At 41.6% G+C, this 14,037-nt stretch overlaps 1 protein-coding gene across 11 annotated transcripts in view; it reads right to left on the bottom strand.

The window, feature by feature from the left end:
* Positions 1-546: 546 nt before the first annotated feature.
* Positions 547-14,037, bottom strand: part of myot (myotilin) — a 159,150-nt gene continuing 145,659 nt past the window's right edge. For all 11 annotated transcript variants that reach the window (XM_041194024.1, XM_041194023.1, XM_041194018.1 and 8 more), the window contains 3 exons: positions 11,866-12,031; positions 2,960-3,093; positions 547-2,088 (listed from right to left, as the gene is read on the bottom strand). In XM_041194024.1, coding sequence (XP_041049958.1) covers positions 1,931-2,088; positions 2,960-3,093; positions 11,866-12,031 — 458 coding nt within the window. In that variant the 3' untranslated portion in view covers positions 547-1,930. The remainder of the gene's footprint in view (positions 2,089-2,959; positions 3,094-11,865; positions 12,032-14,037) is intronic.

The following is a 14,037-nucleotide window of genomic DNA, read 5'->3' as shown; positions in this document are numbered from 1 at the left end:
GCAGGTCAAGGCAAAGAAATTACTTTCATTGCAACAGGAGATGCTTTACTAATTCTGACAGGCAGCTACAGGCCTTGTTGCAGGAAACAACACAACGTTGTCACAACTTCAATGCAGAAGGCAGCCTCTTTAGGCACTTCTCTGACAAGTGCAGATATGTCATTCTAGGCCTACAAACTCTGCCTGCAGCTACAGCTCGGTATATTTCTTTCAGCAGATTCTCCTCCTTTTCTAGCCACAGTAGAATTTCCAGAAGGAGCTCTAGGCAAAAACACATTGCCAGATACCCCTTAACAGTTGAGAAAGTGGTGTAAACATAACCGAAAGTCGCAAATGGCTCAAGTAGCAAAAAAATGACTGTTTTACAAGCCAATAGTCTCAAATTCTTCTCTGTTTCACCAAGAGCAGTTAAATATCATGCTGGAAAACAGATGACAATCACCTCCTATTATTTTGAAATGGAACTTCTCCATTGCACTACTGTGTAGTTTGTATGGGGTCCTCTTACATGTGGTTGCTTTAATTAATTTGAAACAGTTTCAGAAGTAAATTTGAATATTGGATAATTTTATTGATCAATGAAGTTTAAAAATTGCAAAAAAAGAAACATTCCATCTCTTTAATTTACATAAAGTTGTGAAGAAATTTGCTTTTGTCGACCATTGTTCTGCAAAGCTGTGATTGTGATGCTGACTTACAATGTGTGGAAAGCCAGGAATAAGAGTGGCAAATGGGTTAAGAGCAATTACTGTTACTACTACTGTAGACCATGGATGGTTTGTAACTTCCTCAAGAAAAGCACCAAAAAAAGGCTTTTGTTATAGAATTGTATGCTACTTTTGTATTTTCACCAGTTTATTTTAAACTTCACTAATTAAAGTTTTATATTAGCTAAAGGGTAATGGTGTTGAATGGATCATTTCCCTTTAAGCTGAAAGAAATGCTGCTTTCAAGGGCAAATTGGATGATGCTTATCAATAAAATTAGCATTGTCTATGAACACACAGGTTCTATGCTAGGATGGAAGACCAGCAAATTAATATATAACTTGACACCTTATACTAAAGTTACTTACACATGACTGTGTCCCTTTAATAACATGCAATGTATCAATTTTGCAAAAAGACACATTTCTATGAATGTAGGGCTGTACTGAGAATTAGTACCTGCTCCTTTCCTGGTCTGAGTGCCTGAATTGATAGAAAAATGCTTTGACTCAGGTAAGTGGAGCTCTTACCCTAGTTTTGATGTCAAAGACTGTAAAGAAGTGTCATCATTGCACAAAAGATTAGCTTTTTGTATCCTACAGCACTGATCATAGGAACACTTTATAATATTCCAACAATATGGCTTCATCCATTAGTGGCAGTTTACTGCTCCACATTTTCAGCTTACAGTATTTCACAAAGCTAAACACCTACCCACCCTGCAAAAGTTAATTGCTGCAAACTCACATGTATAACTCAAGTATGTCACAATAGTTTAAATGCAAGGTGTTTTGGACTTAGAACTCCATGTGCATGCTGCTTTTAAAAGAACTTAGAAACAATAGAGTTTTACTTTTTACTCAAATCCATTACCACAGCCACGTTTACAAGGCAGAACACTATAAAAATCAGTTTAACATGTATTTTTCTGCTTATTTACTTTCATATAATTATTTTCTCATCCACCTAAGCTGATTGTGTACCCATGTAGTAAATTTATTGTTTTTGTGCTAAGATGCATATCATAAGTGTATGTACATGAACTAATAAACCTTAATGTGCAACACTTAGTATGTGTACTATAGCATTTTTGCATTTTTACAACTAAATGTAAATTTATACACAAAACTAAGTATTTTGTGTACAGTAAGGTGTAGGTAAAACATACTACATTCCATAAGCTGAAAAGTTAACATTGTCAATTGAGTTGAAGTACAATGAGATCACAGTTCATCACTTTCTACTAGCCCAGGGTATGATGATGTTGTATACTGGGAGCCTGGGTCCATCAGAAACCCTTGACCATTAAGCACTGAATATCGGGTAAATGTTGGCCGCACCTTCAGTGTCTTGGTGTTTGAAACTTGTTTCACTGGCCAAGCTGTTGGGAACAAATAGAAAAGATGATTGTTAGAATTTGAGTTATAAAGTTATTTTTAAAAAATCATTACTTGATGCTATAAATAAGCAATACAGTTTGTTGCCAGCTTCCATGACCTCTCTACTCCCATGGTCTCGATCAGTGAAGAGGCCATCTCTAACCACTGTCTCCCGTCCTTCAGCATCTACATCCTTCTACCCTCTTACAACTCTATTTCCTTCTATATCTATCTTTGGAAAAACTCTTTCTTGACTCATTTACAAATGCGCTTTCAAAATCCCAACTGACTATAATTTGTAGCTTTCTGTTCAGAAAAATACTTCTGCAGCTGATGATTGTTCTACCACACTTTCACCTCCATCTTTGATGTCATCTTTCCCATCCCCGACAATCTCTATGTATGACCCCCATCTTTGCTCCATCAGCTCCAAGTGGTGCAGACTTGAACATAACTGGTTTAGCCATCCATCAACAGATTTGGTTGGATTGTCTCCAGCAAAAATGGGCCTCACTCTCCTCTTCCAGAACTGTCACTACTTTTAAGAACGTATTGGAGAGTAAATATAACCACCATCATCTTTGCTGCCTCTCCTCTACCCCCTCAATGCTCACCACTAATAACAAGTGTCAGGAGCTCATGGACTTGCTCGTATGCATTCTTACAAATCAAGGGCCTTATGTCTGTTGGATGCCTCCTATATCAATTGGTTAGCTCTAAGCATGAATCACACCAGGCCAATTCTTTGACATTTGACAAATTATCATTTGAAAGCAATTTGCAGAAAACTACATGTGAGCAAAGCCAGAAAGGTTTTGTGCAGATTTGCCTAAATTCTTAGTAATTTGCATGGTGTTTTTGAAGGCAGCTCACCAGCGATATCCAGTCTTGCTGTGCAGATTGTTGACCCAGCTTCATTTTGGGCAGACACAGTATACCAACCAGCATCACGTTTATCGACTGGGAAAATTTCAAGGCCAACTTTACCATCGTTGCTATGGTATAGGCTGCCAACACAAAAATTAAAACCTTGATATAAATTGTTAGTAAAAGCATGCGCAATATTTTTAATTGAATTCTCAGGTATTAAAATTCCATAGTAAAACTTCAAAAACCTATTTTTTCTGTTTGTTTTTATTAGACTTTTTAAAGAGAGGAATGTTACAGGAAAATGCAAAACATTTCCAATTTAGGCATCAAGAGGCCAAATTTCCTTTCAACACAATCCTGACATTTACAATCCTACACTGCAACAGCTGATGCCTTCTGCTGCAGACTCCAGAGTTTATGGAGTTAGTGAGAGGTCACCTTATTAGTAAACAGAAGCAAGCACGACTGTGTTTCATCTTTCGCGCCTGCCTGTCCACAATGGCTGCCCACTAGGCTGGAGTCCGTCCTCACAATTCTAGATTTGTTTTGAGCAAATGTGCCAATTTTGAAAAATTAATTAAGACAAGTCACATTTCTTCATGGTCTCGCCTGCTTCTTTGACTTGAACCCCAACAATTGGGTTCACATACACCCATATGGAAACCAGTATGCCTTGCTTCATTGCATTTACTATCCCCCACAGACACAGTCACTCTAGGCTTGCTTCGCTGGAATGGGAACTCCAAGCATGGGGAGGCTTTACCCTTTTAGTGTCATCTGTCTGCTTAATGATATGTTTTAACTTCAATCTAAGACAAGAGCTTTCAACTGTACCAGATTAAACTTCTACACACTAAACTTCCACACCAACTACCCTTGTGGCCTCTATGCAGTTGCAGACCTACTGTTAAAAAACTTGGTGTAGGATTTCTGCAGTGGTTCTCCCAAACCTTTGCCATGATTTTAGTAGATTGACAGAAACTGAAAAAAACCAGCAAAACTTTTAAATTATGATTAGAGACAAGATAATAAACTGGATTAAAAACCAATAGAAAAGGAGTAGGAAATGCAAAGAGTGACAGATAGAATTCAATGCTTGTAAATGGGAGCATAAAGAAAAGAACCAATAATTATACTGTGAATAGAAAAAGTTGAGTGAAGTGGATGAAGAGGTTCAGGCTCATGTTCATAAGATATTAAAAGCAGCACCTCCATAATAAAAAACATGTAATGCTGGGTTTGTATGGCAGGAAGTACAGAATATAAAAGTCAACATGTCGTGATGAATCAGTATAAAACCTTGGTAAGACTAGATTTGGAGTGCAGTGTGCAGTTGAGCTCTGCATTTTGGGAAGGACGTTGAATTAATAGAGTGGGTATAGCATAGATTTGCTAAGATGCCACCTGGTAGAAAGAAATGCACATGTGATGAAAGACTGTTTCTGTTAAGCTTGAGGTTGCAATCTCCACAGGGCCCACTAGGCCAGTAGTTCTGCATGACCCAGGAACATAGGAATAGGAGTAGACCATTTAGCCGCTTGAAACTGTTTCACCGTGCAATAGGATCGTGATTGATCTGTGACCTAGCTCTATATACCTGAGAACTTTAGAAGATTATAGTTAGACTATTTGCAATGTTTTCACTTACTTCCTTTAATACTGTGGGATGGAAACCTCTGGTCCTGGGGATTTGTCACTTTTTAATCAAAACACAATCAAGTATAGTCAATATTATTTTATGAAAGGGGAAGTGTGGGGTTTGACAAAGTTATTAGAATTATTTGAAGATGTAACAATTAAAATGGATAAAGGGGAACCAGTAGATGCAGTGTATTTGGATTTCCAAAAGGCATTCAGTAAGGTGCCACATAAAAGGTTACCATAGAAGGTAAGAGCTCACAGGGTGGGCTAATGTATTAGTGCGGATAAAAGATTGACTAACTAACAGGAAACAGAGTTGGGACAAATGGGTCATTTTCACTCTTAGTTATACCGACTTGAAACGTTAACTCTGTCTTTCTCTCCACAGATGCTGTTAGATCTGCTGAGTTTTTCCAACATTTTCTGCTTTTGTTTCAGATTTCCAACAACCACAGTATTTTGCTTTTATCTTAGTGGGTCATTTTCAGGTTGGGAAAGTGTAACTAGTGGAATGTTACAGGGATCAGTGCTGGAGCCTTAATTATTTGCAATCTGCTGTAACAATCATATCATGCCCATTAAAATAATTGTACATTGTACTTTTTAAAAAAGAAAGCAACATGGAATAATGGACACTGTGCCCTCTCAAAATGGATTCCAGAAAGTTAGGTGATTTCTGTTTGTGGTTTCTGGACAGAGACAATGGGATTTTCATCCTAGAGGCAGGCAGCGGGAGTTGGGAAATTTCCTGTCTCAGCGCACCCACCTTGGGAGAACGTGCGTGCAAAGGCAGGATTTTTATTCCAGAGGATGGGTGCTAATTGGAGTCACCCCCACCCCATCCACCCCCAGAAACAGTTGAGAGGCAACCACAGGAGCTGCCGAATGCCAAGGACTGCCTCGGTGCTCAGGGACTTTGTCCCCATTGTTTTATTTAATATTTGGCCCTGTAGTCCTCACTCCCCCTCACCTTCCCACACACTCCCCATGTCCTATTCATGCCAACAAATGGCCTGCTACCCACCCACTCATACTCTCCCTGCCAATCTATGCCCATCCACTCACCCCCAATGGCCCCTCATACCCTCCATGGCAACCTATGGCATTTACATGCCCATTCAGGCTGCATATACTCTACAAAAGCAATGAGCCGTTAACAATGGCATGTGTGGAAAGGCTTTTCTTAAAGAAGCTGCTTTTACTACTGGTCTGTAAAAGTGTATATGATCCAGGCCTTTAAAGTCCCAAAAGCAGGAATTACAAGTACTTGACACCTCTTTATATTATGTAAATAAACCTTGTGCGATGGCAAGACTGAGAGCCCAGACACCCATTAGTCTGTTGAAACAGTCGCACACAAGAGAAAACATTTCTTGATTGACAGCTCTTTCAATTAGATCTATTTTGTCAATTGCACAATCTTAATTTACACAAGATAACAAAGTGTCAAGTGCTTGCATTTCTGCTATTGACACTTGAAAGGCCTGGATGATCGACACTTTTATAAAGCTGTAGGAAAAGCAGTTTGTTTAAAAGAAAGTTATGAATGAATGACTTCTTTAAAGCTTTTCCACGGATGCCATTGTTTTATAGAGTTCATTGGTTCTGGAGTATTTACTGGGTGATTAGGTATGGAAGTGCCATAGGTTGGTATGGGAGGCCATTGGTGTGAGTGGACTGGCATAAGTTGGCATGGAGTGTATGAGGGTCCATTGGGAGTGGGTATCAGGGCATATGTTGGCAAGGGGGCATGGGTAAGAAGTTTTGAACTTACCGTTTAAAAGGATCCCTCATCCAGACTATGGGGCCCTGAACCAGCAGTCCTTGAAAAGTTGGTCCAGCTCCAGGAAAATTGGCTAGGTTGGAAGTACAGGGTACAGGCTCGCAGCCCACACCCTTATCCTGATGAAAATTGGGGGCACTGGGAATGGGGCTGGGAATCGCAGAATCAGATCCCGCCTGTCATTTTAAAGATCTTCAGAGTCTCATAGCTGCAAAAATCCATCCTAATATGTCTGGGTAGTTACTTAAAAATGCAGATGAGTTTTCCAGATGCAGATTGACTGCCCTTCACTATTTCAATGGAAGAAATTTGAAAGACAATGAATACCAGATCTGTCAGCCCCATGAAGATGGAATGTCAAATAAAGTCTTTCAATGAGCTAATCATAACTGGTACATTGATGGGATATCAATTATTCCCTCATTATGTATCAATCACCTCAGCTCCAACCCTTAAGTGTATAATGTTATGCATAGAAACTTCCATCATATGACTGAAACTAGCTGGAGAGGGGCGTTGACATCTTATTACTCCACAAGGGAATCCAGCAAGGCAGTCTGAGACCAGCAGCACAGATGGGTCACACCCAGCAAAGAAGAAAATAATTCTGCCTCTAAAAGACAGTCATCTTAGCAGTGAAAGGAGCTAATTTGTTTCACCTGCAAGATTATGTCTCTTAATATAGGAGCTTAGTCACAATTCCACCTGGAGAAGCCAGAAGCATCCAATCTCCATTGGTTTCCAAGGAACCAAGAGAAAATCCTTCAGGCTTACAATGCTTTTCAACCTCCATCTTAAAGGACTGGTTAAAAATAAGCATCATGTTTCTTGTTACTCTGTTAGTAATCTAAGTGCATGTTATATCTCCAGAAGTCATCTTTTCTTGTGTACATGTGCCTGTGTGTTTGAGGAATGTGTGTTTATTGTACATTTTGGGTGTTGTAAAAATACATGTTTATCCTTTCTTTTGATTTTAAACTTATAAGAAAGCCTGTTTGTGTCTGTTCTTTAATGTCACCAAACTCAAAAATGCATCTTGTTGCATTCAGCTGAGAGGTCAGCAAAGGGGGAAAGTTATCCCACCACTTCTCTGTGTCTGTGACACTATATTAATGATTTGGATGAAGAGACAGAGTGTATTGTAGCCAAATTAGCTGATGATACAAAGATAGGTAGGGAAGCAAGTTGTGAAGAAGGCACAGAGATATAAATAGGTTAAGTGAGTGGGCAAAAAAATTGGCACATGGCGTGTATTGTGAGAAAATATGAGGTCCTCTACTTTGGCAGGAAGAATAGAAAAGCAGAATATTATTTAAATAGACTGAGACAGCAGAAAGCTGTTGCACAGAGGGATCTGGGTGTACTCATTTATGAATCACAAAAAGTTAGCATGCAGGTACAGCAAGTAATTAAAGTGGAACGTTTGCCTTCATTGCAAAGGAAATGGAGTATACAAGTAAGGAAATCTGGCTACAATTGTACAGGTCATTGGTCAGACGGCACCGAGAGTATTGCATACAGTTTTGGTTGCCTTATTTAGGGGGGAATGTCTTTGCATTGGAGGCAATTCAGAGAAGGTTCACTAGGTTGATTCCTGGTATATAGGGGTTGTCATATGAGGAAAGGTTGGGCAGGTTGGGCCTATACTCATTGGGGTTTAGAAGAATGAGAGGTCACCTTATGGAGATATATAAGATTCGGAGGGGGATTGACAGGGTAGATGCTAGGAGGATGTTTCCCCTCGTGGGGGAATCCAGAACTTGGGAGCACAGTTTCAAAAGAAGGGTGTCTCTCATTTAAGAAGGAAATGAGGAAGAATTTCTTCTCACAGAGGATGGTTAATATTTGGAATTCTCTACCCCTGAACATAGTGGAGGCTGGATCATTGAATATATTCAAGGCTGAGTTAGATAGATTTTTGATCTACAAGGAAGTCAAGGGTTATGGGGAGCTTGGGGTGATGCAGGAAGGAAAGTGGAGTTAGGACCATAATCAGATCAGCCGTGATCTTACTGAGTGGTGACACAGGTTTGAAGGGCCAAATGGCCTACTCCTGTAATTCCAATGCGGTCTCCTCTACATTGGAGAGACCAAACGCAAACTGGGCGACCGCTTTGCAGAACACCGTCGGTCTGTCCGCAAGAATGACCCAAACCTCCCTGTCGCTTGCCATTTTAACACTCCACCCTGCTCTCTTGCCCACGTGTCTGTCCTTGGCTTGCTGCATTGTTCCAGTGAAGCTCAACGCAAACTGGAAGAACAGCACCTCATCTTCCGACTAGGCACTTTACAGCCTTCCGGACTGAATATTGAATTCAACAACTTTAGATCTTGAACTGCCTCCTCCATCCCCACCCCCTTTCCGTTTCTTCCCCCTCCCTTTTGTTTTTTCCAATAATTTATATAGATTTTTCTTTTCCCACCTATTTCCATTATTTTTAAATCTATACCTTTTACGCCCTATTAGTCTTATTTCACCCCACCCCCACTAGAGCTGTACATTGAGTGTCCTGCCATCTTAATTAGCACATTCTTTTAGATAATATCACCACCTTCAACACCTCTTTGTTCTTTTGTCTGTGACATCTTTTGATTATCTGCTCCTATCACTGCTTGCTTGTCCCTACAACTACCCCCCCCCACCTTAAACCAGCTTATATTTCATCCCTCTCCTATTTTTACTCAGTTCTGTTGAAGGGTCATGAGGACTCAAAATGTCAACTTTGTTCTTCTCTGCCAATGCTGCCAGACCTGCTGAATATTTCCAGCTAATTCTGTTTTTCTTATGTTCTTATGTTTAGTACCATTATTTTCTGCATTATTGTTATTTTATTTAAATCAATTTTGTTGAGTCCCAGGAAAGTGGGGACATTTTAAAAATATATTCGTTCATGGGATGTGGGCGTCCCTGGCTAGGCCAGCATTTATTGCTCATCCCTAATTACCCTTGAGAAGTTGGTGACGAGCTGCCTTCTTCAACCGTTGCAGTCCATGTTGTGTAGGTACACTCACAGTGCTGTTAGGGAAGGAGTTCCAGGATTTTGACCCAGCAACAGTGAAGGAACGGCGATATATTTCCAACTCAGGATGGTGAGTGGCTTGAAGGGGAACTTCCAGGTGGTGGTGTTCCCATGCAAATTCTGCCCTTGTCCTTCTAGATGCTAGTGTCCTAGGTTTGAAAGATGCTGTCTAAGAAGCCTTGGTGAGTTGCTACTGTGCATCTTGTAGATGGTACACAATGCTGCCACTAAGCATTGGAGGTGTAGGGAGTGAATGTTTGTGGATGGGATGCCAATCAAGTGGGCTGCTTTGTCCTGGATAGTGTCAAGCTTCTTGAGTGTTGTTAGAGCTGCACTCATCCAGGCAAGTGGAGAGTGTTCCATCACACTCCTGACTTGTGTCTTGTAGATGGTGGACAAGCTTTGTGGACTCAGGAGGTGAGTTACAAGCCACAGGATTCCTAGCCTCTGAACTGCTCTTGTAGCCAGTCCAGTTCAATGTCTGGTCAATGATAACCCCCAGGATGTTGATAGTGGGGGATTCAGTATTGGCAATGCCATTGAGGATCAAAGGGCAATGGTTAGATTCTCTCTTGTTGGAGATGGTCATTGCCTGGCACTTGTGTGGCGTGAATGTTACTTGCCACTTATAAGCCCAAACCTGGATATTGTCCAGGTCTTGCTGCATCTGGGCATGGATTGCTTCAGTATCTGAGGAGTCGTGAATGGTGCTGAATATTGTGCAATCATCAGTGAACATCACTACTTCTGACCTTATGATGGAAGAAAGGTTATTGATGAAACAGCTGAAGATGTTTGGTCCAGGGACACTACCCTGAGGAACTCCTGCAGTGATGTCTTGGCACTGAGATGACTGACTTCCAACAATCACAACCATCTTTCTTTGTGCTGGTTATGACTCAACCAGTGGAGAGTTTTCCCCCTGATTCCCATTGACTCCAGCTTTGTTAGGGCTCCTTGATGCTACACTCTGTCAAATGCTGCCTTGTTGTCAAGGGCAGTTACTCTCACATCACTCCTGATATAAAGAGTTCCCATTCCAACTGCACTTCCTTGACAACAATTGCTGTCTGACAAAGGCCTATTAAGTTCTGACCATTCTGGAAGGGAAGTGATGTCCTAGCATAACTGAGGGCCAGATGTTCTGACCCTGACGCAGGTCAACCTGCATTGAGCGGGCTGTAAAGATGCTCTGCGAGGTCCAAATCTGGGATTCCCATTGCTGACAATCTTCAACTGGGTCGGATAAGGGGAATGGGTTGTGAGTCTGCAGCCAGCAGTCCCAACATCATTGCCTCCATTGGGCATTTCAGACCCTCTGCAATTATGATGGAGTCTGGCCAGTTTCTGAAAGCAACTTGGTTCACATCAGCTCAGAAGTGTTGTGAACCATGAGGGAACTCTTTTCTGGAGTCAGGAACCTTTTGACAGGTGAGTTCAAAAGGTGTTGCCACCTTCACATGTCATAATGAAATGCTGTATTAAGTGATCTTTTGCATTGAATAATATTGATATTCAGATTTGACTGTGTCAATTGTCCCCTGTGCTTTAACCTTTTTATTGATTGACAGCTCAGACACCTGTTTCCCTGCTTCAAAGCTTAAACAGATGGCTGAGTTGTTTGAATTACATAAAAGGCTTTAATATATTCAGAACTGGAGGTTTTGTTGATGCAATTGTACAATAGAATCTCATTATGAATGCCTGACTAAGCTCCAAAGCCACGAATGGATTCAGCTCAGCAGGAGCTGTTGATGTGGCTGTCAAGGGGACTGAGAGTTTTTTTACATTGACAGCTTAATGAGTTCCTAAGAGGATAAAGTTTTTTTAAGTAGTTTATGAGTGACCATTTATTTTGATGGTTTTATGAGTTCTTAATAGGATAATTTTTTTATGTCCTTTTTGAATGGCTGCACCTCAAACATTTCCCAATGTTCTTATGGCTTGAGTTCTGCACAAAATGGATAATGGGTGTATGGATGGGGCACGGGGAAAGAGGGCAAGGGGTGAGGGGGAATATGGGGATGGATGGATGACGGAATGGGTGTATGGGGTGAGGAGATACATATAGGGGCCATGAAGGAGTATTGAGTGGGTATGACAGGTGGGTGAGGGTGATAGGGGTGAGGGGTGAGGGTTAGGGAGCCACACACCTCATCTACCGAACTGGGCCAATTCCTACAAATGGAGCCGGCCCTTTTAACTTGCCTGCTTCGGCACCTGCCCACCCCCATTTTCATCTCAGGCCTTCTTCGGGAGGTAGCGGCCTTGACTCCAGCCTGTCCCTGCCATCCCACCATGAAATTGTGTAGGTGGGCACTGCCAGACTGAAGGCAGGATTGTGATTCGGGAACTGGCCTGACTCACGATTTCTGCCATAAAGGGGAAAATCCGGCCCTGAGTCTCTGCCATTTCTGAGTGGGTTTTGCCAGTTACCCACTGGAATTACAGTAACATGTAATTACCTGATTCTGTCTGTGTTGCACTTTATCATTTCATGATCTTTTCTCCAGAAGATTATTGGCTGTGGATCTCCAGTCACCTGGCATTCCAATTTAACTTTGCCCCCTTCGACAGCTCTGGAATTTTGGAGCTTGTAAATAAATTCCGGTACCAGTACAGCCCCTCGTGCTTAAAGAAGAAAAATTGCACCATGAGTTACTTAACCACTGGTTTGATCTTTATGACATTTTACCTCCAGCAGTAATTTACAAATGAATGCACCTGATGTCACAGCGTATTTCTAACTTCATTGCTTAGGACAGCTTCTACATTGAATAAATGATGTATCTAACAGGGATCTAATACTTATCTCTCCTCCTGAGGCCTAAGCTACATTTGCTGAATGAATCATGACACTGAGCACTGATTCAACCGCAGAACTAAATTAGAGGGGGTAATTTTGACCTAACTCAATGGCTGGGAAACTGGTGGGTTTGAGTCGTAATCTCATTTTATACTTCATCTGATTTTACTATCCAGTGACATCTGTAGAGGATAACTTTTGAGTGTATTTTGACTTAGGCAGCCAACATGATCGCGTCAGCTATTCAGCCTGCATGGTAGATTCCAATTACTCTCAAAGATATTTATGAAAATAGAATTAATTACCTGTTAAGATCCCATAAAGAATTTAGCCATTGCTAGCATATGATTTCCCTATTTTGCCATAGCTCAGATGTACAAGGCTTCGCAAGGATTTTTAAGTCTGGATTGAACAATAGAGAGATTAGAAACAGGAGTCGGCCATTCAGCTGCTTCAGCCTGTTCTGCTATTCTGTAAGATCATGGCTAATTTGTATTTTAACTCCATCTGCCTAACCAGTCTATCGATCTCAATTTTGAAACTTGCAATTGGTCTAACTTCAATAGCTGTTTAGGGAAGAGGGTTCCATATTTCCACTGACCCGTTGTGAGAAGTGCTTCCTGACAGCGCCGCTGAATGGCTCGAATTCTAAGCTTATACCCCCTTTGTTTTGAACTGAGAGGAAATAGTTTCTCACTCTATACCCTATCAAATCCTTCAATTATCTTGTGCACCTCAATTATATCACCCTTTAATCTTCTATACTCAAAGGAATTCAAGTCAAGTGTATCCAGTCAGTCCTCAAAATTTTACTTTCTAGTCCAGAACTCATTCTAGCGAATCTCTGCTATATATCCCTTCTAAGATTAGTATATCCTTCCTGAACTGAACACAGTACTCTGGGTGCAAGAAAGAAACTGGCATGAATTTCTACAAGATTGTATAAGTACCCTCACACACTCAATGCTGTGTGATTTGGGATCTTTGAATATAGGGGCCTTGAAATTTCACCATGGGATACCAGCATACAAATCATTATCAATTTGTATGCAATTTCTCTCTACTTCGTTTCAATGAAGGCATTAATTCATTTTGCTAAAATAATAGAATGAATGCCAGGATTCTGCCAGGCTGATGGGAGTCTTGCCCACTGGTCAGGAAACTGGTGGGGAACCCCCGTCAGTTACCTGGGGGAGGCCTGACAGAACCAAGTGCCCTTTGGGTACTTAAATGGCCACCTTCAGGCCTTCCCTGCAACTGAGGTTCCTGGCAGCAGAAGTTCCACCCACTGAGACCTGTCAACCAATCAGAGGTCAGCAGCTACTCTTTGCCATCAGTGCCAGCAGGAGATACCTACAGCTGGTGGCAAAGCACCCGCCAGAAGTTCAGGATCATCGTCGGACCCCAGACCAAAAATGAGTGAAGTCGGGATGGGATCACAAGGTGGGGGTCACAGGAAAGGGGAGCTGGGAGGTTGGAGGCAAGAGCAGGGGTGACTTTCAGCAGTCCACTCCCTTCCTTAAGTTCCGGCACAAAATATCTGACCACAAGGGAACCCGCGAGGAGGCCATTGGCAAATCCAATAGGATTTGGTGGGAGCTTTCTGAGGGTGCGTGAAAGCCATGTGGTTCCCATTTCATCCATGAGGCACCACCATGGTGGCCTCAGTGGTAGAGTGTCACAGAGATAAGTGACATTTCACCGCCATCACCAGCATCAACCCTTCCATTCTCTGACTTAATCGGAGAAGATTTTGCCCCAGCAGGAGACTGATGTGGGGCTTTTCCAATGATTACGTGGGCCTGGTTGCTACATTTCCCGCCACAGCAGG

The sequence above is a fragment of the Carcharodon carcharias genome, chromosome 8, assembly GCF_017639515.1.
Source record: "Carcharodon carcharias isolate sCarCar2 chromosome 8, sCarCar2.pri, whole genome shotgun sequence".
In the NCBI taxonomy this organism is placed as follows: Eukaryota; Metazoa; Chordata; class Chondrichthyes; order Lamniformes; family Lamnidae; genus Carcharodon; species Carcharodon carcharias.
Note: the sequence above shows the minus strand (reverse complement) of the source record. Positions and strands in the feature narration are given on the sequence as shown.